Genomic DNA, 26,920 nt, shown 5'->3' on the forward strand with positions numbered 1-26,920 from the left:
CACAAGTTTTGCAGGGTCAAAAATATTTGGACAAAAGAAATCACCATGTAAACCGCACAAAATTATCCTTCTGTCGTATCACACTGTTTAAAATAATCACTCTAGCCATTTGCTGTACATGAGGGGATCCCGAGAAGCTAGTAATATCAGCTAGACGCTAGGTGGCACCATCATGCTGACCACCAAGTAAAGAGACAGTTATGTTGGTATAAGGGCCTCCAACAAGGCAGCTGACCATGCAGCTAGACCCCCAGTTTACTGAGAGACCCTACACCACTAGATTCGTGGGTAGGTCCCCCTCGCACTCATTACAGTAATACATCGTGCCTGTCCCTAAGAACAATGAAGCGTCCCGTGGCACCTTAAAAGACAAACATTTAATCTGGCATAACCTTTTGTAGATTAGACGAGCCCACAATCAGATGCACCATGTGTTATCCTCAGTAGACAGTTACATATACAAATACACACAGTGAGGAAATGGTCAACAGTGGGACCAGAGGCAGCATTAGGTCTACAGAACCCAAACCACATACGTGTTAAGAACAGCCGATCAGGAAGACTGCACCAACTGCAACCATCAACCCGATTTTTAAAAATCCAGACAAGGCCATAATGCAAGGTAAGATTATCTGTTTTTATCCCTTGTTTGCATAACCAGCAGAAGATTCTTGAAGTTTTCCAGCTGTTCTGGCATCAACAGTTAGCGATATTACTGTTTTCTAACTATGTGATGTCAGTTTACCAGCTTCAGTGTTCGTGTTATTAGATACTGGAGTAACAGCTATAGTAAATGTTCTTTGAAACCACTGAGTCTTCTCTAGGATGGCTGAGCCAGGCTGGTGCTAGCAGTTGAGATAACAAGCCAGGGCGCTGCCATGGCCTCCAGGTAGGACCTCCTACCGAAAGGCATTCTTAAAAGTTCTGCTTCCATTTCTGCCCTGACCCATAATGCACTGAGGCCCCAAACCAGCCTAATATCTGCTACAGAGCAGGAAGTGGTGGATGGCTGCTGAACACCTGCTAAAGTGTTTCCCTGCCACTTCTCTCTGGGTATTAAAGAGGGGAGAAGAAACCCAGCTACACACATGTAGAACATCCCTATTATCAAGACCCGTAATAAAACACACTTCATCCCTATACTGAGAATCATCACCCCACAATCCAGAACCTCAATCGGAATGTAGCTCATCACATAATCCTGACACCAACTTTTGTTGGTTTTCCATTTATCAATAAAATCAGCTGTCTCCACAACCCTGAAGAATACCTAAATCAGCAGGATTTCATAAAGTGACCTTATTCTTGCTGCCCATTATTGAAAAAAACCTGTATCAGAAATAAATTGTATTCCTACATTGTATTCCTTTCAGTGCCAGGTGAAGACCTTTTTATTTTCCCAGGCATTTTAGCTTTCTAGACTCTTAGCTTTGTGTTTTAAATCTGTATTTTAAATTCCTGCACTGGAAAAAAGATTGAAGGCAAAAGGAGAAGGGGTCGGCAGAGGATGAGATGGCTAGATAGCATCACCGATGCAATGAATATGAACTTGAGCACACTCCAGGAGAGAGCGGAGGACAGGAAGGCCTGGCGTGCTACAGTCCATGGGGTCACGAAGAATCGGACACGACTGAACGACTGAACAACAACAACTGCTGCTAGGTTTTATTGTGGTTGTATTGTTACATTGTGGTTTTAATGTTCTATATATTTTAAATTGTTTTATTGTGTGCCATTTGGTTTTAATTTTTGTGAACCACCCAGAGAGCTTCAGCTATTGGGCGGTATAGAAATGAAATAAATAAATAAATCCTGAAATCGATCTGAGATTTAAAAAATCTTTAAAAACCCACTGCTCTTTGGCATGTACAAATACTTTTGCATACCTCAGATTGGAGATTTCTATAAACCCAACTGGAGAGGATTTATTTAAATTTCTGGTGCCTAGTTTTTCAGGTCCTGTTTTCAGCAGAACAAGCCCTATGCATATTTCTTTTTTCTACTCATTCTTACAGGTGAATATTTATTCCTCCTCCTAAACTGTTAATTCATGCAAGTGTTACCCAACTGAGCCTGCTTCCAAGAATGTCCCTGTCCACCATTGAAAGGATGATGTCCTCTCTAGAAAATAGAGTAAAGAAGTTGGAATACCAGTTTCATTGTTGTTCTTGTTACATCTACATCAGGGGTGCTGAACTTTTTTGGCCTGGGGGCCAATTTCCAAGAACAGAGTAAGGAGGGCCAATGCAAAGTGGGGAGGGCCAGATGTCCAAATTGGTACAAATTACATTTTCCCATCCTGCCTGCCTCTCATAAAATTCAAGGCATTGGGTTCCTGGGTGATCTCACTGACCAGACCCGGAACTGCTGAGCTTCACTAAGTAACTGCTGTGGCATTTGCCTTCAGACCATGTTCTGAGCTTTCTGGGCTCTCCACAAATCCTCCTGAATTCTCATGGCAACTCAAATCCACTGTCTAGCGGTCTGTTCTGTGCCATAAGCACTGAGGCCTCAAGACCAGCCTAGCATCTGTTCTACAGCAGGAAGTGGTAGACAGTTGCTTAACTGCCCAGACTGCACCATGAGAACCATGGCTCCAGCTCCTTGTAGCAATACTATGGTGCAAAAACATACATCCGAAGCGTGAAACCTAATTTTACAGGCAGATGTCTTAAGTCCACCATCTAATCATTGCTCACATCCATATCCATGGTCTGCATTGTATGAGACATGAATCAATCACCCTGTAGTCCTTCTTAGCCAAAAGAACACAGAACTGAGGTACAAATCCCATGATTTTGAAAGAACAACATCCCAAATTAATTATATTAACCAGGGATGGGGAAGGTGTGGCCTTCCAAATGTTGTTGGTCTGCAACACCCCTCACCAGTGGCTAGGGCTGATGGGAGTTGCAGTCCAACAACATCTGGAGGGCTACATGCTCCCCACCACAGATATAAATATGCCTCATGTCCAAGGATGCAGGCTGTGCTGTGACAAACATGGGTCCAGCACCTTGTGGCACCAGTGGTGCAAACACAGGTCAGAGGAATGGAGCCTCATGATGATTTACAGGCAGATCCCTCAAAAATCCACCATGTACTCACAGCCCCAAATGGTGCCCATGGACTGCACCATAAAAATCTCAGATGTTGCTTTTAAAATGGCCTTCAGGCCTATGTCAGCCTTCCCCAACCTGGTGCTCTCTAGAGGGGTTGGACTACAGCTCCTAGCACCTCCCAACCAGCATGGCTGACCAGGGGATGCTGGGAGTTGTAGTCCCAACACCTCCAGCAGGCACCAGGTTGGGGAAGGTTGGCATAAGCCTTTGAAAGTGACATCCCAAACCCATCTATTTGACAATGGGGCTGCCTGTACTTCCTGAAGGCCTGGGGGGGCGGGGGAGAGAGCTTTGTACTAGGACGGTATGTTAGGTCCCCATCAGCAGGAACCTAGGTATGTCTACTCAGAAGTCAATCCCACTGACTTCAGTGGGACTTAACTGCCAGGTAAGGGTGTTTAAGAGTGCAGCCTAAATATCCTAGAAGCTCATAGCGCTAATGAAACGTACCATAGAGAGTTACAGGGAGAGCTCTGCATTGAGGGGCGAGAAAGCCTGTACAGGCAGGGAAGCGTGTTCTGTGGGGGTTGCAGCAAAGAGCTGTATAAATAAATAATCTAGCTATGGGTTAGTACCGTTGAGCAGGCCTGATTCTATGGGGCGGCTCTCTCCCCTCTAGGGCTGTCTACGGTGGCCCCCATTCCTATGGAACCGTGGAGCTCTTAAATAGCAAATATATCTCAAATCCTAGATTTGTGACTAGCCAACTCCTCCCTTCCTGCCCTGATCCACACACACACCCCGCCAGTCCGCCCCCCAGTTGTCTGCTGCCAGCCAAGCCCCGCCCCTTTTCATTGTCCTCCCCTTCTGTTTATACACAAAGACCCCCATTTTCCCCTTCCTCTTTCTCCTCATTCCTTGTGCTTTCTGTCCTCTCTCTTAAAAAAAACCCTCCCCCCCCATCTTTTTCTTCCTTTCTTTCCCTCTCGTCTCCCTATCTCCCCCCCCCCCCCCGGGCCTTCCTGGGTTAAAGGATTTAAGCCATGGGGGTGGAGGTGGAGCTCGGCAGAGGATTAAAAGAAGCGGATGTGTTAAGAGATTGATAAAGATCTCTCCCCCCCCCCCCGTCACCTCGATCCAAAAACTTCTTCTTGAAAAGCAACAGCAGCCGCACACGGTGAAAAAAGGAAGGAGAGAAGAAGAAAAAGGAACTGACTAGCCAAGCCGTTTTTTCCCGGCAAGAGCCTTGACTCAGATCCGCCTGGATCTCCTCCCTTCCCCTTGGCTTGGGGATCGAGGGGAAGGGGAAAAAAGAGATTTCAGGGGCTGCTGAAACCCCTCCGTCCCTCCCCAGGCAAAGGCGACCGCGAAGGACCAGCCGCAGCCAGCCACGCGCCCGGTCAACATGGGCCAAGCGACGGATCCAGCTCCCCGCCTGCCCCGCACCTCCGAGACCAAGCTGGCTTGAAAGTGGAGAGGGATCCTTTTCTTTCCCTCGTTGCTCCGTGGATTGGGGGATTTCTTGGAGGCTTCTGTGGCAGCCTCTGCTAGCAACCCAATCAAGCCATCGCTCCAGATCGGGTTTCTCATTTGGCGTGGACAACCTTCATCCTGCCAGCATCAGCTCAGCCTCTCGGACGCCTGGGTTCCATCTAACGGATTCGTGAAAATTCCCCGCTGGAGGTTGGAAGGTAGTCTGGGGGGAGGGGGGGGCGTATTCTATCTCGGACGCCTGGGTTTATATCTACTACGATTGTGACTCGCCCTTCCAGTCCTCAGATGCATTGGTTCTGTCAAATTACTGGGAGATATATATAACCAAAGGGTTCCACCACTAACCAAAGGGTTCCTTTGATCTACTACTTCCGCTTCAGACGCCTGGGTTCTATCGAGTTCCTAGATTTGATTTTTTTAACAACAAGAAGAAACACCCTCTTTTCTGAGTTCCTGGGCACTTGAATTCTTGGAATTCTTTGGACGTAAGGAATTCTTGTTCTACGAAAATCCAGCCGTCTGGCTGCATTGTTTCCCTTGAACTCCTGGATTCTAACTGAGCTGCTGAGATTTGAGCACATCTTTCCCATTGCCTCGCTGACTTTGTTTCCTCCGCTGGAATCTTGGCTTGTGTCTGACCCGTCAAGGACTTCAAAAGGTGGAGTTAGGTACCAGAGTCAATTTAGCGCCACTGCCCTTTCCGTAACTTTTGGTTCTGCTGGCTTTTGAACTCCTGGGATTGCTTAAAATTTGGAAACTCTTGAACACTGGTAAATTAGATTTGCATTCATCTTGTTCACATCTCCCTCACAACCCCATGCTCCCCCTCCACCCTTTCAGTCATCCACTGGGGTGCCCAGATCAGTTTCTGCCTCTCATCCTGGAGCCATTCAAGATTTATTTTATTTATGATGTTTAATTTATGTCCTATCCTACTTCGTGAAAGCTTAAAATTTAGCATATTTAATTTATGCCCTACCCAACTTCATAAAAGTGTAAAATTTAGCATTGAGGTGGTATTACTTTCTGTAAAGACATATTAATCTCCTGGACCCAGTGCCAAGTCATATGGGTTCTATGTGACCTTCTGACCCCAAACCATTTTCCACCCCGGGTTCAGTTTACAGGAATCCTCCCTACTCTTTGGGCCAGACATGGCAGGGGACCTGGAAAAGGGGGTGGGGGAATCAGCTGGGCTTCTGTGGCTTGAGGCAACCATGGTGAAATTCATTTCATCCCTGCTCTTTGGAATCAGGTTCCATTTCTAGTGTGAAAGCACAAGACCTCCATATTTAATCTAGATTAAGGCTACAATCCCATACACATTTACCTGGGAGTAAGTCCCATTGAACTCAATGGGGCTTACTTCTGAGTAGACATGTATCGATTGCACTGCATGTAACCTGCACGAATTGTCATTCCCCTTGGTCTGTGCCCTCACTTGCCTCTTCAGATTACTGCATGCCATTATTTTAGTCTAGATTATTTGATCTGGAATAACCACCATCTTTGGTTTTGTGTTCATGGCCACGAAAACAGATTTAGAAACTCTGCCGCTATATAAAAATGCATTGCAAAAAGGGCAATTTTTTAAAACAGTCAGTGGTGGTCCCCCCCTTATTTCCCCTTCTCCTCTTTAATTAACCACTCCCGTCCTGTCGATAAAAATGTGGTTAAAGTACCCTCCTTGAGATACGTAATCTTTAGGTCATTGCTGTCCCCCTTCCGCTTCTGCTCCCTCCTTCGGATGCCTGGGTTCCTTGTGTGAAGATCCATGTGTGGAACTGTCACCTCCCCAAAGGCATGGGAGGGAGTGTGTGTGACGTGTGCCGGAAAGGGTGAGTGGATTGGGTGTGGGTGTGTGTGTGTATGTGGGGGGGGGGGAGAAAATAAGTCACAGGCGGGGCCCAAAGGAGGGCTTTTCATCTTTTCTCTTTCTCTCTCTCTCTTCCTGAGTAGCCAGAATAGCTCTCAGCCCTACTTCTTAACCCCTCCTATGTGACTGCCTTCCCCTCCCTAGTTCTTCCCTCCCTCCCTTCTCCTCCTTCTAGGTCTATCCCTGTTGCTCCATCAGTTCCCTTCTCTCCTTCCCTGAATCTGTCTCCCCCCCCCATCTTCTTCTCCATCCCCCTCTTCTCTTCTATTCCACTTCCTTTCTTTCTGTAGTCCTCTTCCCTCCACACCTTTTTTCTTCAGTCATTTTTCATTCCTCAGCCTCTGGTCTCTTCTTCCACTCTAACATACCCTTCCTTCTCTCCTCCTCTTTATCCCTCACTCCTCTCCCCACCCATCTCTACTTTGCTCTTTCTTTCTTTGCTCTCTTTTTCTAGACTCTCCCTTATCTCCTTTCCCATCTCCTGCTGTCTTTCACTTTCCCTGACTTTCTCTCACACCCTTCTCCTTCCACATTTTTCCTTTGCCTTGTAGCCTCCTCATCCCTGAACCATTTCTCACCCTCTGCTTTCTTTTATTTTTTTTTTTACACTTCTCTTCCTTTCCCAGGTTTCCCTACTGGTTCCTGCTATCCCACTCCTTAGGCAAAGATGTCCTCTGCTCCAGCACTGCCAGAGTGGAAGCTCCAGTTACTGGAGCGTCGGCGAAAAGAGGAGGAGGAGGCCCGTCGGCGGGAGCGGGAACAGCAAGACCGCATGGCTAAGATGCCAGCCTGGAAACGGGAGATCATTGAAAGACGCCGGGCCAAGCAGGGCTCTAGCACCTCTTTCTCGGAGCCTGGAGGGCCAGGAGGAACTGAGAGTGGGGCGGCCCCGGCTCCTGCTGTGCCATTACCCTGCCAAGAGGGAGAGCCAGAGAGCTCGGTGCTGCAGGAGAAGATTGGCCCAGTCCATCAGAACCCTTTCATTCAACTGGAGAAGCGACGCAACAAGGAGTCGGAGAGCGACCTCACCAACACTAAAGCCAAGCAGATAGTGGATCTATATGGGCAGATTCCGGGCGTCCGCACACTGCGTGCCGACAATGTCATCATTATCGAGACGGTCCCAGGGGCACCACCGGAGCAGCTGGCCAGCGATCGGCACGTGGGGGAAGCCAAGTCAGGCAGTGTGGAGTCCCTCAATGAGCTGTTGGCACGCCGCGGAGGCAGTGTGACTGAGATCCGTGCCGGGGAGGTCTTCATTGTCAAGTCCGCTCTGAGCCGCAGCGTGGAAGACCTCAATTCTGTTGGCAGGGCCGACTACCGGGCGTCACTGCCGGAGCAACGCCGAGGGCGGGTGAGCAAATTGCTGAGCCGTTTTAGCCAGGAGGACGGAGGCGGCCCACTGTCGCCACGTCCAGTGAGGTCCCTTAGTACCGAGAACCTAACGGAAAGCAGCTATGTGGCGAGGAAGCCCGGCCGGGCACCGGCTGATCCCAGCCCAACTCGGCAGAACCATGACAGCACACCCAGCCCTCCCCGTGACCTTCTGGGACTGACCCCGCCGGTGCCCTACACTGTGGCATCTTATCGCAGCCAGTTTGAAGCCAAATCAAGCAGTGGGGAGGCCTGGCCAGACAGCCCACCAAGGCGCTCCCTGACCGGAAAAACATGGGGGAGGGAGGCTGCCTCCCCAGAGAGAGGGCCCAGACCAGATAGTAGTGATTCAGAGGCTACTTTTGAGATCCATCCGGCATCACCACCAGCCTCGGTTGCTGAGGACGATATCCAGGGCAAGGCCTTGGCTAATCTGCGTCTGCATTCCCGGAACTCCTTTGTGGTGGTGCCGCGACGTACCTCGGCCTCCCCCCCTCCCGAACCCAAGCAGGAAGCCAGCACTTCTCCTCCTTCTGTCAAGCCCCCGGCCCCCACTTCCTGCTCCTCACCCAGACGTGAGCAGCCTGTCCCAGATGCCGAGCTGCCCGAGGCTGAGGCCATGAGACGCATTGGGAGCAGCAACGCTAAGGAGGATGTCAGGGTGGGGGGCTTGGCCTGGGCCTCGTCCCCCCACCCAGCTGTGCAGCGCCGCAGCGGCAACACCATCACGATCAATCCCCGCAAGGCTCCCGCTGCACCTGTCACCACCGTGGAGAACGGCATTGAGGGCGATGTGCCCACGGCTGTGGCACCTGTAAAGAAACGCTATCCCACGGCTGAGGAGATCCAGGTGATCGGAGGTTACCTCTCCTTACAGAGATCCTGCCTTGCGAAGAACGACCCGCATCGGAAAAAGGTACATGCACCTGTCATTTCCACCATTGACTTCGTCTCATTTTATCCCCCCGCCCCGCCCCTGGTTATCCTACAGTGTTTAATTTCCTTGGTTTAATTTGTTCTTACGCTGGCTTCCCATGCACCTTCTGCACTGATTTCTCTTCTGTTACCTTTCTTACCTTGTCTCTTTCATTCCTTTGTCCCGTTTATTCATCTCTACGTTAAAGGCACAATCCTGTGCATGTTTAGAGAGGGGAAAAAAAACCCTACAACTCCCAGCATTCTCTAGCCAGCATGAAAATATTCATATAAGGAATTGCACTGAAACGACTTAACTTGTTGATCATCTTGTGAAAGGAAGTGGGATTCAAGGGCAGCAAGTAGGACCTAGCCTTCTTTATGATTAAAACTTCCCCGTTTGGGAGATTAAAAAAAAAGTAAGTACAAAATCTCGGTACAACAAGTCACTGTTACTCCCATTTTACAGATGGGCAAACGATGCCAAGAGAATGCAGTTTGCTCATGGGCACTTAGCAAGCTCATGTCTGAAAGGATCTAAATCCATGTCTCTCAGGGTCAAGTCCAGCACTCTAGCCAAAAGCCCACCACCACCCACCCAGCTTCCATTTGGCTCCCTCCTCTTGGTATTGGCTATTCCTTTTATGCTAGGCACAATGGTGTGAATTTTTATTGCTGGTCTTTTAAAAGGTGCATTGGATACACAGTAATTTTACTCATTGCCATGTATGGCAAAACCATTAACAGCTTCTAGTATGTCTGAGCAACTACCCAGTGGAGCGCACTTCTGGTGCTTCCAGACAGAGGGCTCTTAATGCTACTCATTAAAAGACATTGTACAGCTCCTTTGTCTTTCCCTCCTTAATTCTAATTTTGTGGTAAGAAAGAAGATAGAAGACACAGTGGGAAAATATGGGGTGGGGGATTACAAATGGAAGATGGTATCTCTCTCCCCCCCAACCCCTAAAATTCTCTGAATGAAGTAGGGCGATCGCACGGTAAAAGCTTCACCTGGAAGCATTTTTTGTCCAGGTCTTCTGTGCTTTTTGTCCCCAGCCAATCTTTCTTTATCTCTTTCCTTCATTTCTCCTCTTAATTTATTCCTCCCCTACAACGCTCACCAATGCTCAGAGGAACTCTGCTGCATCCTGAGAGTTCCATTAGGCCCCCCAGTGCAGAACTGTTGAAGCGGGTTGTGGCTGACTTGTTGACACTTGACCCATAGCAGCATTTTTCATACAGGATGCTAGAAAGCACCTTTCGGGCTTCCCTCGCTGCCATGTCTGAACGTTGTTAATGTAGGACAGAATGCATCACGGAAATTGAAGGGACACTGTTGGCTTTTACATTCATTTGAAATTGGTTTTGGTTTTACTGGCTGGTTTTTAAGCATCACGTGTGAAAATGGCCGTTAGCCATAAGTGGTATTTATAGACAACTGACCCCAGGAGCCCCAGTTACAGGCCAGGTCCCCTGTTGTGTTGGCTGGGTTTTACAAACACGCATCCAAAACTAGGCAAATCTTCACCTAGTTCAAAGGAGGATCGATATCATGGTTGTAGTTAACATGCAATTGCTTGTTCATCTGAAATTTCATCAGGAGTTGGCTGTGATCACTGAAAGCAGCTGCTGCCAAAGGAGCAAAGGCTCTCTCTCCTCCCCCCCCCCAAGGAATGAGACATCAGTGGGACATCCTTTTGTTTTGTAAACGCCTTTCACCAATACACTTGGCCTTCTCCAAGGATTGTATCCAATGTTAGTCCTATGTAGAGTAGACCCATTGAAATGAATGAGACTTCAGTTACTCACAACTAAATTAAGTCCCATTCATGTCAATGGGTTTATTCTATGTAGGACTAACACTGGGTACTACCCCAAGTTCTGACATATACCATAATACACACAGACACACATGCAAATAGGACAAATAGACCTACTGTTCAAGAAAATAAAAGGTATGTCATGATTGCCTCAGAATTGTCGCTTGTTGGGGTCAGGAAGATGGGTTTTTTTCCTCAACAATAGTCTTAATTTAGATGTTGAGCACTGATTTTCACACATCTTATGCCCAAACTAGACACTTGGTAGAAGATCCAAACCTAGAAATCCACTGCTAAACATCTAAAAAGTAGCAAGGGGGTGCAATAGGGGGGGCAGACAGGAAAGGGGTGCTTAACCTCTCCCTAAACCACTGTTTCTCCACTTCACTTCCCTCCCCCAGCTGCTCCCCACTACCTGCTTTGGGTTCCCAGATTCCCCTGCTGGAGCAAAAACAGCTGGGGATGTGGGGTTCAGGGGAGAAACAGTGGGTGGGGGGAGGATTAAGCACCTTTCCCCTCACCTGCTGTATCTCCCTTTTCAGATCATGTCTTTTGCTACAGCTTTTTAGATGTTTGTTGGAGACTAAGGGTCCCAGGCATGAGTCTCTACCAAACTTCTGATTGGGTGACCTTGGCCCTCAAAGCACACCTGGTGCAGATCTAGCTGGGTTCTTTGAGAGTAACATAAGACGCAGGCCTGTGACTGTCTTTCCCCAAGAAGTGGGAGTGGGGTGGAAGAAAACATGGGTGGGGTGTCCATTGAACATTTTAGCAGGAAGGTTGATCAAGACCAACACCTTGGCAGACCAGAAGTGCAGGATCTGGAGGGAGCTTGAAGGTGATTTTGTGGAGAAAGGGACCTCTGGGGAAGAGATGCAAAGAAGGCAAGAATATAGTCAGAACCAGAGCCAAGGAAATGACCGTAGCAGCCGCAGCCATGTGTTTGCTTGCTGTAAATGGGGCATGATGCGGCATGTCAAAACCAGAGAAGAATCCATTGAAAATCTTACAGGGAGAAAGTAGGGCTGGAAATGCCATCAAATGTTTAGGCTGTGATTTGGGCCTTTGAGAAGGCAAGGTGCTGTGTGCATTTTTGAGGTTCTGTCTGGAATATCCTGGCCCTGTTGTCATGGTGCTTGGACTAAAATGTGGTAAACAAGCAGTGGAAAAGGAAAAAAGGGTTGGAATGGGCTTCATCACCTAACAGAGCAAAAAGATCCCATATTCATGAGATTCTCTCATCCTCTATCTCATCAACTATGAGATTCTCTCATAATAGTAGAACCTGGGGCCATGCCATGAAGCTGAATGGTGGGAAATTTCAGGACAGATAAAAGGAAGTATTTCTTCACCTGGTGCATAGTTAAACCATGGAATCCACTTCCACAAGATGCGTTGATGGCCTTGTAGGCCCCTTCCAACCCTACTATTCTATGATTCTATGATGGTCATCAGCTTGGATGGCTTTAAAAGGGGATTAGACAATTCATGGAGGATAACGCTGTCAATGACTACTAGTCCTGATGGCTGTATATTACCTCCAGCATCAGAGGCAGTATGCCTCTATATACCAGTTGCTGGGGAACATGAGCAGGAGCATGCTGTTCTACTTGTGTCCTGCTTGTGGGCTTCCCAGAAGCATCTGATGTGCCACCATGGGGACAGAATGCTGGACAAGGTAGACCTTCGGTCTGATCCAGCACAACTTTTCTGTTCTCTGAAAGTCAGTCTCCTTCAACAGGAAAAGGGCCATTTTGTAGCCCCCAGACATATTAGTCACAATAATTCCTTGGTAACGGGATGGTCATTCAGAGCTGGAGACTGCAGCAGTGGCAACAACTTTCTCCTCAGCAACCCCCCCCCCCCCGGTCAGCCTCTTCTAGCCGTGGAGGGAGAGAAGTACCTCTAAGGGTAAGGTATCTGCACTGTGCATAGGCTTTTTCTTGCACAACAGCACCTAAGACAAGATGGTGCCCCCACAGAGTAATCACTTCAGGCAACCCCTATATTAGAATGGGGGAAAAGTGCACAAAACCTGGGAAACCACCAAATGATTGGTGGTGGGGGGAAAGGGGTGGAGCCAGGGGTTGTGGCCTTCTGGGGAACCCAGGAGGGCTGGATTTGGCCTCCGGGCCTGTGGTTCCCCACCCCTACTGTATACAATCTACATGCATACAATCTATATACTGTTTGTATTATAAGGACATCCGCTCCCATTATATTGCCCCAATTTTAATAAAATTCCCAGGCAGATCTGATAGGTTTTACTACTCCCTTCTTCTTTCAGACTCTACTAAGGAACTTACTTTTAAAGGGGCAAAATTCTGTGCCCGGGCATGTTCAGTTAGGAATCAGATGGTTAAATCTTATTACAATTCATCTTAGTGTTAGCTGATACTAATAGGTCCTGTCATTTAAACTAGTTTTGATCTGAACTTTTTATTCTGTGTATGCCTTGTATTTGTAGCTGGTACTGTATTTGTTAGCCTGGTTCATATTTTGTATTCCTAGTGGCTGGACTGTGACTGCAATTAAATAAAAGTACAAAGTACAATCTACATGCACAGCTGCCACCTCAGAGGTGCTTCCTGCTCCCTGCAATGCCAGCACAAGGGGCTGGAGTCAGAAGTGTCCAAAATGGCCTGCTCTGAAGTGGCAGCCCAAGTTCGTTGCTCAAGACGGAGCCTTTGTGATCAGGCTGGCCTTTAGAGTATCTAGCTAGCCCCATGTTAGAAGACGGACATCCTTGCACAAAAGCCTTAAGTCCTCCCCCACAAAAGCCTTTTCATACCAGCCACCCTACACCATCTTCTGGGGTCACCGGATGTGCCCCGAGCAAGTATAGTAGCCCATCTCTTCTGTGCATTATAAGAGGGCTATTTTGCTAAGTTGCTAAGAGAGTCATCCCCGGTCCTTCTTTGCTGCTGAGTGCCAGCAGCATTTTCTGCAGCCTGCTTCAGAAATGCTACCTAGTTTCCAACCACTAAACACATACATCTTTCCCTGACACCTGGCTTATTAACAGATTTCCCCCTTCCATCTCCAGCCTGCTCTACAGGCCTTGTATAACATCCCCCTAACGCATGGGCATCAGGAAGCAGCTGGGGTGCCTTAAGTAGTTAGCCACTTAGCTAAATACAGCCTTTTTGACTCCTTTGACAGCCTTTAATTACCATTCATTAAGGAAATTCCTGAGCTCTTCTGTTAGTCTGTTAGGGTTTGGGACTTTGGTGCAACTCTCTCCTCATGAATTCCAGTTAAAATTGTCAACTGACCAGAAAAAAACAAACATCGTCTGCCTTGTTCTTATAGCTGAACTGCAGATCAGTGTGCAAAAGTCTTGAAGGAACATGTTCTTCTGAACCACATCTGCCCAACATTCCATTAAACTAGGTTTAAATTGATTTAACATTCTTGGCTTTCCAAGAAGAATGCTGGGAATTATATTTTGTATTCAGGGTTAAGAATTCTGGTGCAGCCACTAGCCCCCTTACGGAACTGAATTTCTTTGGGAGGAAGACTTGACAATTGAAGATGTATAATTAAAAACTGGTTTACACTTGTAGCAAAAGACACAGCCCTGGTAGAGTTGCCAACTGACCAGAGAGAAAAAAAATCAGCTTGGACTGATCGTCTGCCTTTAATATTGACTTGATGTGCAGAAATCAGCCTGCAAAGCTTGTCACAGCATTGAGATCAAGTTTATCAGCTTCTAAGAGTCAGCACAGCAAGCTGCTGCTAAAGGCATAGCTACAATGGCTGGTTGAAACTTGGACAACCCTACTGACTTTGAGCCCCTGACTTCAGGTTCTGTCATCCAAAAACAGTGGCTGGGATCCAAAGTGCCACATGCAGCCACGAGAAGGGAAAATTGGCAGGCCTTCTTCCAGCGTGTATGGATGCATTTTGTATTCATGCACAAATGTCTCTGAGTTCCAGCCAGTGTATGTTTGAAGAAACCCACAATCTTACATGCCGGGGTGAATATGGCTGCCATGTCCAGACTCTATGAGGGCTATGAGCCACCTTGAGCACTGCTTTATGGAAAGGCAGGATACAAATTTAAGAGATGAATAATAAATGAGATACTGTGCCTTTAAGAATAGGAGAGAAGGGGAATTTCCACCAGGCACAGATTCTTTGCCCTGGCACAGCAGGCATTGTGATACAGTCACATTCTGGGAAATTCTGCCTTTGGTGCAACTCTCTCCTCATGAATTCCAGTTAAAATTGTCAACTGACCAGAAAAAAACAAAGAAACATAGTCTGCCTTGTTCTTATAGCTGAACTGCAGTTCAGTGTGCAAAAGTCTGCAGATGAGGGTATTCACAGCGTGATCATAAGCATTATCATCCATTAATGCCTGCAGATCAAGATATCCTTGTTAAAGGAAGAGGAGCAGTAGTCTGTAAAAAGTTGGCAATCTCCATTTCAGGGAAGGTATCCAACAATTGGCCAGGTAATCAGAGAATGCAACCTCTTTTAGGGGGCTATCCTTTGGGGATAGTCGGCTGCCTCCAAACTTGGGGGCAACTGACTATCCAGTGCAGGGCGGGCAGAGCGTGGAGGGGATCTTCTCCTCCACACTTCGGCTCTCCTGCATTTGTACCTCAGACCAGCGCCTCACAGGAGGGGGAGTGGGGGCGAGGTTGGATGGTGCATAGGAAGTGTTGTAACTGCGCTTTCATTCCCCGGTCCCCTCCCCGCCCCCAAGAACACCCCCTTTTTGACCCCTCTGCTCTTGCAAGTGCGGAGCCAGGGACGAACCATGCCACCTACAAGGCAGTGGGGGCCGGGAGTCGGTTTTCTGGGAACCAGCCTTGGAGCACTGGCTCTAAGCTCAGTTCCCAGAAAATGAAAAATCCTATGGCCATCTAGATGTTGTCTAGTGGCCATAGGATGTATGTGCCCCTACATAGTTAAGGTTGCTAATGCGTTTCTGACAGGGCTCCTATCTTCCAGCATTTGTGTCAGAGATAAACATTCATCAGATGAAGATTTCTCCACCACCCTATCAATGGGCAAAGTTTTGCCTATTGAATTTTTGCCTGTTGTACATCTGTTCAAGATACAATAGCTCTTAGCACTACTTCTCTCACTCTTTCATCTGAAGCATCTAAACTTGGCTGCTGAGGGCCAGCTCACACATTATGTTTTTTAAGGTGTACATTTTATGTTTGACGTTTCAGCCTGACAATGTAACGCTTGAATTCAAATTCATGAATTCATCATATGGGCACATTTGTCATGGCACTGGGATTGATTACAGCTCTCTGTTAAGAGCATACCTGGGTTTGCTTCTGCATAATGTGTGAAATTGTGGATAGACCACAGGTCTATGTCGCTCTTGTAGGGTCTGGAAAAACAGAACCTCACAAAGAAGTAAACACAGGGCCAAAACAGGCATCAGTTTAACTCTGTGTCTAGAGTAGGAGCAAATCCCCCAATCTGGATCTTAAAAGCCCCCATCTACCATGCTAGGATCATAATCTGGATCTGGGGCTCTGGGCCTACTCTAAAGTAAAAAAGAAAAAAAGACATAGCTGCTAGACACAGATCTAAAATAATGTCTGTTTTGGCCTTAAGAAATTAAAGGCAATGTAGGTTTATTACTGCCCACTTTCTGTGTTAGCAAACTACAGATGGACCATTTAACTGTTATTCTTGTATTCTTTTATATTATTATTCCTCTCCACAACAGAACACTCGGTGTCCTGTGTTTGTGGGTTTCATAGTCCCTCACAATGTTTTTCACCTTGGTTGAACCTGCTCCATACTGATAGTTTTGAGAGCTTGGCTTCATCCAGGTGAGTGTGGCAAACTGGCATATAGATGGCCCTACCTCTGGTTTTATTGTCACACAGCATCTTGCCCCCACAAATTCTACATTGTTCAGAATAAGAAAATATCATATACCCTGGGAAATGAGAGATGGTATTCCTGAGAACCCAAATATGTACAGTTGACGAATAAGCCTTGGTTAACAGGTACACCATCTTTCAGTGGGCACCTGTAGGAACAGATCCTATTCCCCCCCCCATTAAATGGATTCAGAATTAGCCTGATAGTCATCTCTGTTTCTGACCTGTGTATTTTGATTTCCTCCCCACCCCACCTTCCCCATCCATCAGACCTGTCTCCATTCCACCCAGCCTGTTCGTGACACCCCTCTGGGAAAATTCCAGTCCTGCCTTTTCATCCCTTACTGGACTCTTCCCTTTTCTTTTCTTTCTTCACAAATAACTCTTTTATCGCATGCCTGCTTGAAGCAGCTAGGCCTGGCTGGAGTCTCCCCCCATCCCCTTACTGCATTTCTTTGGCCTGAGCTATTGCTATCTGGCTTGGGTCCAGTGCTGACAAAACGGCCTCTGAGAGGAAGCAAGGCCAGCTGACATCAGCTGAATGCAGCCACTTGCTCTAGTCTAGGCTTTTTTCTTCCTCTTCTGAGTGAGCATATGTGTAAGATCTGTCTCCAACTTCTGTTTCCTCACCTGGGCAAAATCCCCAGTTAGAAAGGACAAAGTTAAGAGGGCTGAACTAGGGAGATAATCTGTTTTTCGCAGGGGACAAAGTAGAAAGGTCATTCGGCCAAGATGTACAAACTTGCTGATAAATGAAATAAACAAAAAGATGGAGTCCTGTGGTACCTCAGAAGGCAACTGGTATATCATGGCATGAACATTCTCAGGCAATGTCTTATTTCACTAAATTTATTTATTTAGATTGTTGTTTTTTTACGTCCACCCAATTGCAGATGGAGGATCTGTGAGGGTAACATTCCACTTGTAACATTTTTTTTTTTCAACTGCCCAGTTAAATACATTTGATATTTCAAACTGTGGGGATGATGCAGTCCCACCACAGGTGCAGCCACAGGCCATGGGAACAGGAGAACTGTGAGTGCCTTGCATCATCTCTGGAGCACGAGTAATTTGCCTCATGAATGGAGGGAGAGCAGAAGGGGGATATGGGAGACACATACAGCCTTTTCCCCATAGTGGCCTGACATGTTGTCTGCTGAGGAGCAAGGGAAAGGAGGAAAAACAGGCTCTTTTGAGCCTCTGCACCTGCAGTGGAGCTGCATCATGCCTCAAACATTTGTCTAGAGTGTCAAATGCTGCTGAGGTGGGGATTGAAGCATTTGAAAGAGCATTGCCCATTTTATGGATGGTGAATGTCAGCAGCTTTCTTTCTTTTCAGACCTAGGAATCACCTTTAACCAGTATATTCAAGCTGGGACATATATTTATTTTTTTGGTGCCTTGTTTGTTCTTTTTACTTTTATTCTGCTTGTCTATTTCTTCTTTTTCTCTTTCTCCTCTTTTTCTCCCTTTGCTAACCCACTTCTCTCTTTCCCTCTCTCCACCCCAACCCCTCGCCCCATGGTTGCAGCACTGCTGACCTGGAGGTAAAACACACCACCAGTGTTTTTTATGTATCTTAGCCCCTAACGCCCATGGCTGACAAATCATCCACAACTGTCTCCCTGATCCTAGAAGATACGGTGGCATATCTTCTAGAGTTGTCAGATATCCCTTATATTAAAAGGCCAAACCGCTTTCAGGATATAGACCCACAGATCATTATTGGTTGTAGCTTCATGCAACATGCAACCCGATCGTATGTAGAAGTAAAAGCCATCCCATTCAATGGGGCTTTTTTCCAAGTAAGTGTGCATAGGACTGCAGCCTTGGTGTCCCTTAGTTTAGAAATGTTTTGCCCCTAATATACCATTTGGGAATCACTGCCATCTAGTTTACAGCCAAATCCTAAACAATTTTACTCAGAAGTAAGTCCCACTGACTTCAATAGGTCTTACTTCCTATTGAAGTAAGACCTAAGTAAGACTACAACTATGCTTGTAGGTAGGTAGATAGAGCATATTATCTGTTGTTGTTCAGTCGTTAAGTCATGTCCAACTCTTCGTGACCCCATGGACCATAGCACGCCAGGCCTTCCTGTCCTCCGCTTTCTCCCGGAGTGTGCTCAAGTTCATATTCATTGCATCGGTGATGCTATCTAGCTATCTCATCCTCTGTTATCCCCTTCTCCTTTTGCCTTCAATCTTTCCCAGCATCAGGGTCTTTTCCAGGGAGTTTTCTCTTTGCATTAGGTGGCCAAAATATTGGAGCTTCAGCTTCAGTATCTGTTCTTCCAATGAGCAGTCAGGGTTGATTTCCTTTAGGATGGACTGATTTGACCTCCTTGCAGTCCAGGGCACTCGTAAGAGTCTTCTCCAGCACCACAGTTCGAAGGCATCGATTCTTCGGCGCTCAGCCTTCCTTATAGTCCAGCTCTCACAGCCATACGTAACTACTGGGAAAACCATAGCTTTGATTATATGAACCTTTGTCGGCAAGGTGATGTCTCTGCTTCTTACTGTGCTGTCTAGGTTTGCCATAGCTTTCCTCCCAAGGAGCAAGCGTCTTTTAATTTCATGGCTACAGTCACCGTCTGCAGTGATCTTGGAGCCCAAGAAAGTAAAATCTGTCACTGCTTCTATTTCTTCCCCTTCTATATGCCAGGAAGTGATGGGGCCAGATGCCATGATCTTAGTTTTTTTAATGTTGAGTTTCAAACCAGCTTTTGCACTCTCCACTTTCACCCTCAGCAAGAGGCTCTTTAGATCCTCTTCGCTTTCTGCCATTAGGGTGGTATCGTCTGCGTATCGGAGGTTGTTGATAATTCTCCCAGCAATCTTAATTCCGACCTGTGATTCATCCAACCCGGCATTTCTCATGATGTACTCTGCATATAAGTTAAATAAGCAGGGCGACAATATACAGCCGTGTCATACCCCTTTCCCAATTTTGAACCAATCAGTTGTTCTGTGTCTGGTTCTTACTGTTGCTTCTTGACCCTCATACAGGTTTCTCAGGAGACAGGTAAGGTGGTCTGGTACTCACATCTCTTTAAGAATTTGCCACAGTTTGTTGTGATCCACACAATCAAAGGCTTTAGCGTAGTCAATGAAGCAGAAATAGACGTTTTTCTGGAATTCTCTTGCTTTCTCCATGTTCCAGCGAATGTTGGCGATTTGATCTCTAGTTCCTCTGCCTCTTCGAAACCCAGCTTGTACTTCCGGTAGTTCTCGGTTCACATGCTGCTGAAGCCTAGCTTGTAGGATTTTGAGCATAACCTTGCTGGCATGTGAAATGAGCGCAATTGTGCGGTAGTTTGAACACTCTTTGGCATTGCCCTTCTTTAGAACTGGAATGTAAACTGACCTTTTCCAGTCTTGTGGCCACTGTTGAGTGTTCCAAATTTGTTGGCATATTGAGTGCAGCACTTTAACAGCATCATCTTTTAGGATTTTAAATAGCTCAGCTGGAATACTGCCATCTCCGCTATCTTTGTTGTTAGTAATGCCTCCTAAGGCCCACTTGACTTCACTCGCTAGGATATCCGGCTCAAGTTCAGTGACCGCACTATCATGGCTATCAGGGACATTAAGATCTTTCCTGTATAGTTCTTCTGTGTATTCTTTCCACCTCTTCTTAATCTCATCTGCTTCTGTTAGGTCCCTGCCTTCTTTGTCCTTTTGCACAAAACGTTCCCTTGAGATCTCCGATTTTCTTGAACAGATCTCTAGTCTTTCCCATTCTATTGTTTTCCTTGATTTCTTTGCATTGTTCATTTAAGAAGGCCTTCTTGTCTCTCCTTGCTATTCTCTGGAACTATGCATTCAGTTGGATATATCTTCCCCTTTCTCCCTTGCTTTTTGCTTCCCTTCTTTCCTCAGCTACTTGTAAAGTCTCCTCAGACAGCCACTTTGCTTTCTTGCATTTCTTTTTCTTTGGGATGGATCTAGTTGCTGCCCCCTGAACAATGTTACAGACCTCCATCCATAGTTTCTCAGGCACTCTGTTTATCAGGTCTGATCCCTTAAATCTATCCGTCACTTCAACTGTATATTCATAAGGAATATGATTTAGGTCTTACCTGAATGGTTTAGTGGTTTTCCCTACGTTCTTCAATTTAAGCTGAAATTTTGCAACAAGCAGCTCATGATCTGAGCCACAGTCAGCTCCAGGTCTTGTTTTGACTGACTGTATAGAGCTTCCCAATCTTTGGCTGCAAAGGACATAATCAATCTGATTTCGATATTGACCATCTGGTGATGTCCATGGGTAGAGTCGCCTCTTGTGCTGTTGGAAAAGAGTGTTTCCTATGATCAGTGTGTTCTCTTGGCAAAACTCTATTAGCCTTTGTCCTGCTTCATTTTGTACACCAAGGCCAGGCTTACCTGTTATCCCGGTGATTTCTTGACTTCCTACTTTAGCATTTCAATCCCCTATGATGAAGAGGACATCTTTTTTTGGTGTTAGTTCTAGAAGGTGTTGTAGGTCTTCATAGAACTGATCAACCTCAGCTTTTTCGGCCTCATTGGTTGGGGCATAGACTTGAATTACTGTGATGTTGAATGGTTTGCCTTGGATTCGTACTGAGATCATTCTATCGTTTTTGAGATTGTACCCCAGTACTGCTTTTCCCACCCTTTTGTTGACTATGAGTGCTACTCCATTTCTTCTAAGGGATTCTTGCCCACAGTAGTAGATATAATGGTTACCTGAATTAAATTCGCCCATGCCTGTCCATTTTGGTTCGCTGATTCCCAAGATGTCGATGTTCAATCAAGCCATCTCATGTTTGACCACCTCCAGCTTACCTTGATTCATTGATCTGACATTCCAGGTTCCTAAACAATATTGTTCTTTACAGCATCGGACTTTCTTTTCACCACCAGACACATCCACAGCTGGGTGTCCTTTCGGCTTTGGCCCAGCCACTTCACTCTTTCTGGCGCTACTTGGAAATTCCCTCTGCTGTTCCCCAGTAGTATATTGGACACCTTCCGACCTGAGGGGCTCATCTTCCGGCGTCATCTCTTTTAGCCTTGTGATACGTTCCATGGGGTTTTCTTGGCAAGCATACTGGAGTGGGTTGCCATTTCCTTCTCCAGTGGACCACATTTTGTCAGAACTCTCCACCATCACCTGTCTGTCTTAGGTGGCCCTGCACTGTACATATTATCTGTACTCACCAATCAGTCCTTCCTATCTTCACAGACCTACTCCAGCCTATTTTTAAAACAATTAGTTATGTGTGTGTATACACAAACTTTCTCCAATATTAAACAGAAAAACATTTTGTTAAATCTTGATAGTAAAGCCAGATGTTCCTTTTCTCTTTCCTTCCTTCCTAGTCATGATCTTCTTGTATCCTATGCATATATACGTCCCACTGAGTTCAGTGGGGTTTAATCCCAGATAACCATGTGTAGGATTACATCCTGAATATATTCTTTCTTTGGGCTTCTTCACACAGAGCTTTTATCCTGCTATTGAGATTGCTTTCTCACAGAAGTTTGTGGGTTCTTTAGATGATGCCATCAACCTCTAGGGCGTCTCCCAAACTGAATGACTTTTATTCCATTTTTTAAAAGATCAGAAATAATGAGCTATCAAATTACAGCGCTCAAGTTCTGCTTGAGTTCCCTCATGAAAACAGGTAAACCCAAAATATGAGGCTCTGGACCACAGCACTATCTGGCGGCTGTATAATGAAACATAGGGAAGATTCAGATGAGGGGGGGAAGGAAGTGCGTGTGTAAAGAGAGTCTGTCGTGATTGTACATTTAAAACGGAAACAGAAAGCCCCATTTTAAATGCGGGATTTTAGGCTGGTGTAGAGATGCTCTTTCTCTCAGGGACAGCCCTTCCCTTTGGAGGGAGTTCAGATCTTGTTCCAGCTGCCTCTTTGACAGATGCAAACCATAGCATAAGAACTCAGACAAGACTCAATTTTCCACACTCTGTCTCTGCAGCAGCTCCTGCCAGCACAGGACTCTGAGACTAGGTTGTTGTTTTGTTTTTCTGGGTCTTACTGTTTTGGCTGCTTCTCAAACTCCCTTTGTCCCCTCCTGGCTCACTTCCTCCAGCCCTAGCTAGCCAAGGAGCTGCTGGGTGAGCACAAAGAATATACCAGGGTGAGCAATGACAATACTTAGGAGTGGTGGAATTCCACACTGTTGCTAAGAGAGACATGGATTTTCCACAGGGCCTTTTGCAACATCAGGGACCTTTATCCGCAGAGGGCATGTTTTCATTTAGGAACCACATTCCCGCCCGCTCACATGCCCTCCCATATCGCAAAGCAGTTCTGGAAGGAATTTCAGAGGCCTAGTAGAGGAGAAGGGCAGTGGCGATTGGGACACTTGGGTTCCATTCCCACTGCTAGAAGGGAAGTGATGTTTTCTAGACTAGAACAGAACGTGGCAAAAAAGACTCTGCCATCATCATGGCTGTCTAGTATTCTCCCAGTATTTTAGTCTTTTAGCTTTCTAATCTTTTAGCTGTGGTGTTTTAAACCTGTATTTAAATCTCTGCATTGCTGCTAGGTTTTATTCTGGTTGTATTGTTATATTGTGGTTTTAAGCTTTCATATTTTATATTGTTTATGCTGCACTGGGTCGTTTTAATTTTTGTGAACCGCCCAGAGAGCTTCAGCTATTGGGTGGTATTGAAATGAAATAAATAAATAATGGTATTGCTATTGGTCTAGTCCCCTCTTCTGCCTTTAACAACCACGTGATCCTCAGGAATTAGTCGATTAAGCTTTTCACAACAGGGAAACATACACCATTACCTGCTGGTTGCTGCAGACTAAATGGCTGTTAAATTTCCAGTTACAGGAGACAGTTGAGAAATTGGCAACCTTAATTCTGGCCCCTGCTTTGGACAAAATGTGTATGAGTGCAGTTCAAGCAGCAGGTAGAGCCAGGCCTTCTAGCTTCTGTCTAAGGGTGTGAGGGTCTTGGGATTTAGAGGCTGTTGAGAAGGTTGGCAGTATCCTGAGTCTTATTCCAAGGAGTCCTTTGGCACATTAAAAGCTAACATTGTTTTTGTCAGGGTTGCCAGCTTTTTTTTACTGGCATGCACCTGTGCCTTTAACAGCTTGACACACAAATCTAGAAGGTGAAACTCCACCACTTAATTTTCCATGCCAGGAAATGCTCAACGTGTCTATGTATTAGGCTGGTATACAAGACACAGTAACAGGGCCAGTTAAAAAGGCTGGCTATTCTTAATTCATTGTGGCATGAGCTGCCCACTTCAAACACGTGCTGAAGTAGGCTCTTGCCTAGGAAAGCTCATGCCACAGTAAATGTGGTAGTCTTTCAGATGCCACAGGACTCTTCATCGTACTTGCTGCAAGAGACTAATATAGCTCTTCCAGAATTTGCCCCTCCTGGCTTTCACTGTTTTCTAATTAGGGTGTGTTACAGATGTGCCCTGGAGATATGGAGCAAGACATTTTCACCACATGCTCTGTATTAATTAATCCAGGGCTACATCCTCCACCTCCAGCTGGTTCTACACTCACAGTCACTAACACAGATTAGAATTCTCACTTTACCGAAAAACATGTGATAAAAGGGTAGAAACCATCTATCCATCCTTGGCTATGTTTAAAAGAGTTTGAAAGGGTAACTAATCCACATTAGGTGATCTTGAGGACACCCTTAGACAAATTATGTGTATGCACAAAATAAGCATATGAAATTAAAGTGTCGGCTGTGCAAGTCTATGACATCACCAAAGAGTGTTTGAGAGAGAGAGAGAACGTGAGGTGACCTGGTGAAGCTGATGGACAGTAGGTTCAAGACTGATGAAAGGAAGCACCTCTTAACCCAACAAGTCATAAACTTACGGATTTCGTCCCTGTAAAATGCGGTGATGCCCACTATTGCAGTTGGCTTTCAGAAGGAGTGAGACAAATTCATGTAGGATAAATCCATCATTGGCTATTAGTTATGATAGCACAATAAAACCTCCATGGACAGAGGCAGTATACCTGTGGATAATAGGGCCTTCCCAGAGTCATCGGGTTGGCCTCTACTGGAAACAGACTGTTGAACCAATTCAGGCTTCTCCAACTTGGTGCATTCCAGGTGTGTTGGACTAGAATACCCAGCATTCCCCCAGCCAGCCTGAATTTCCCCTTCTGTGCAGCTGTTAAAGGAGCAGGTGTCCTCGAGGCCATTTCACAGATCATGGAGCAACACATCCAGTTTGTTGCAACAAAGGTGTTGGAGCCAATGAGATGTGTACTGATATCAGAGCTTGAATAATTGGGGAACATAGGGACCCTTAATTAAATCCATAACCCCCCATTCCACCTGGTTTTATCCAAATCATGCCCCCCTAGTAGCTTTCTACAAAGAATAGTTAAAGGGGATCTTATAAAATGTAAGGAACCCCTCTTCCTTCCCTGTAATTCAAGCATTGAATGTAGGTGAATCCGCATACACAGCCTGAGCCAAACTAGACATGACTGTCATGTGGTTTGGCCTTGCGTGGCTGATTTTAAACCACGCAAAAAACAAAGAGAAGGTTCAGGCAGGCCTGATTCTGATTCAGAGCAATGGTTGAAGACCCCTCCCCATGCACAATGGTTCAGATTAGGCTCAACCCCCCGTCCCCTGGTGTCAGTCATTTGGTTTTAAAAAAAATAGCAGTGCAAGGGCATGTCAGCAACATCACGTCTAGTTCACCCCTCAGTAAACAAAGCAATGTGCAGCTGGAGGCCAGCCAGGCAAAAAGCCACATAGAGACATGGTGGAGAGACCCAGGCAGGCTGGCCAGCCAGGGGGGGCCTGAATGTTCAAATTATTTGGGAGAGGGATGTAGGGGCCCTTAATGAAATCTACAAGCCCCACCCTCTGAGTCCACCCAATTTTAGCCAAATCATGCCCCCCATAGCCTTCTAAACCAGTAGCCAAGGGAGCCTGCCTCCCCTCCCCCAATTGCTCCACCATAATACAAGCATTTCTTTTCTATATGATACATATATTTGCAAGTGGGGTTTTGTGGCATCCACACTTTACGCTTTGAGATGAGGCTTCCCTCAGCATCGGGATCCCCTAGGAGTCTGTGGTAGGTGACAAACACGAGGGAAGCATGGTAGCCTGAGGTGGTGTGTGTGGCTGGCAGAAAATGGAGGCTCCCAAGCTGACATCATGGAAGCCTGAATACGGAGGGCAGCAGGAGTAGTGGAATGGGGCTTCTACTGGCAGAAGCTGCCTGCTGTGTTTTTCCAAAGGAAGTCATTAAAAAGTACTGAGGTCAGTGTTTATGGAGTTGCCACCGTTACCGTGGAAGGCCTGTTTAACTCTTCACCTCTGTACAGCAGATGCCGTTAAGAAACCTCCCACCCATGTCCTACTGCGTTTGGTACACACTCAGCCCAGCCCCCATCTAGCTGCCCTCAGGTCATCGCTGAGAAACATTCCTGGCATAGATTTGAACGCAATTCTGCCCAGCGTCAGCTCTAGGAGGACCAAGAGAATCCATTCCTCTTTCTAAGGCAGGGGTAGGCAACCTGGTGTCCTCTAGATGTTTTGGACTACAACTCCCATAAGCCACAGCCATCATGACTAATGGTTGGGGACCATGGGAGTTGTAGTCTGAAACTTATAAAGGGCGCCAGGTTGCCTACCCCTGTTCTAAGGGGTGTTAGCGCCAAGGAAGGCTTGAGGACCGGTAAGGTTCCGGAAACGGTGATAGAACAGACTTTATACCGAATCAGATCATTGGTCCATCTAGCTCAGTACTGCCGACACTGACTGGCAGCAGCTCCCCAGGGTTCCAGGCAGGGTTTTTTCCTGTCCTACCTGGTAATGCTGGGAATTGAACGTGGGACCTTCTAAATGCAAAGCAGGTGCTCTGTCAGAGCTACAGCCCCTCCCACTGAGTCCAAAGACATATCTGTTGCTGGAAATCTGGAGTTATAAAATCCGAGGCCTGGAAATCTGGAGTTATAAAATCCAAGGCCATTCGGATAGATGCAGCCTTGTTCCTTGGCATTTTTCTTTGTTTCATTTTGCCCACTTTTGCTTTGGAACAGGAGTTGCTGATACAGCTGGCGGAGTTCTGAGCTGCCACCTTTCGTAGCGGCCTTGCTGATGTGCCATAAGGAGCGGCATGACACAGAAGTTACGCGAGTGAAGCTTTTCCCCCTAGGCCAAGCTTGTCGCTTGCTACATTTCTGCACCTTGGGTTGTTGGGCTGGCCCTACCATTAGGCAGAATGAGGCAGCCGCCTCAGATGGTGGATGCTGGGACTCAGGGAGCAGTGGTGAGGTGTTGGAGGATAGAGCTGTGTGTGCTGTGTGGTATCCCCTGCACCTCCTCAGCTACCCTGCTGCCCTCAGGTGCAGCGGAGGATGCTGTCCTGTTGCCAGTGTTGAAGTAAGATTCAACTGCCAATCTGGTCGACTTCTGTACATGGAAGGGGAGGGCGCGCTATCTTGACTGGTCCAGAACATGGAGGTTCTATATAGCCATCACGGTTAATGGCTGCTGATAGACTTATCCC

At 46.5% G+C, this 26,920-nt stretch overlaps 1 protein-coding gene across 1 annotated transcript in view; it reads left to right on the top strand.

The window, feature by feature from the left end:
* Nucleotides 1-5,248: 5,248 nt before the first annotated feature.
* PPP1R18 (protein phosphatase 1 regulatory subunit 18) overlaps nucleotides 5,249-26,920 on the top strand; it is a 52,253-nt gene continuing 30,581 nt past the window's right edge. The window contains exons 1-2 of the mRNA XM_084840814.1: nucleotides 5,249-5,326; nucleotides 7,059-8,722. Of these exons, the coding sequence (XP_084696940.1) occupies nucleotides 7,100-8,722 (1,623 nt within the window). The 5' untranslated portion in view covers nucleotides 5,249-5,326; nucleotides 7,059-7,099. The remainder of the gene's footprint in view (nucleotides 5,327-7,058; nucleotides 8,723-26,920) is intronic.

Source organism: Heloderma suspectum, chromosome 2 (genome assembly GCF_057233095.1).
Source record: "Heloderma suspectum isolate Gila_16-S chromosome 2, 16-S_ref, whole genome shotgun sequence".
Taxonomy (NCBI): domain Eukaryota; kingdom Metazoa; phylum Chordata; class Lepidosauria; order Squamata; family Helodermatidae; genus Heloderma; species Heloderma suspectum.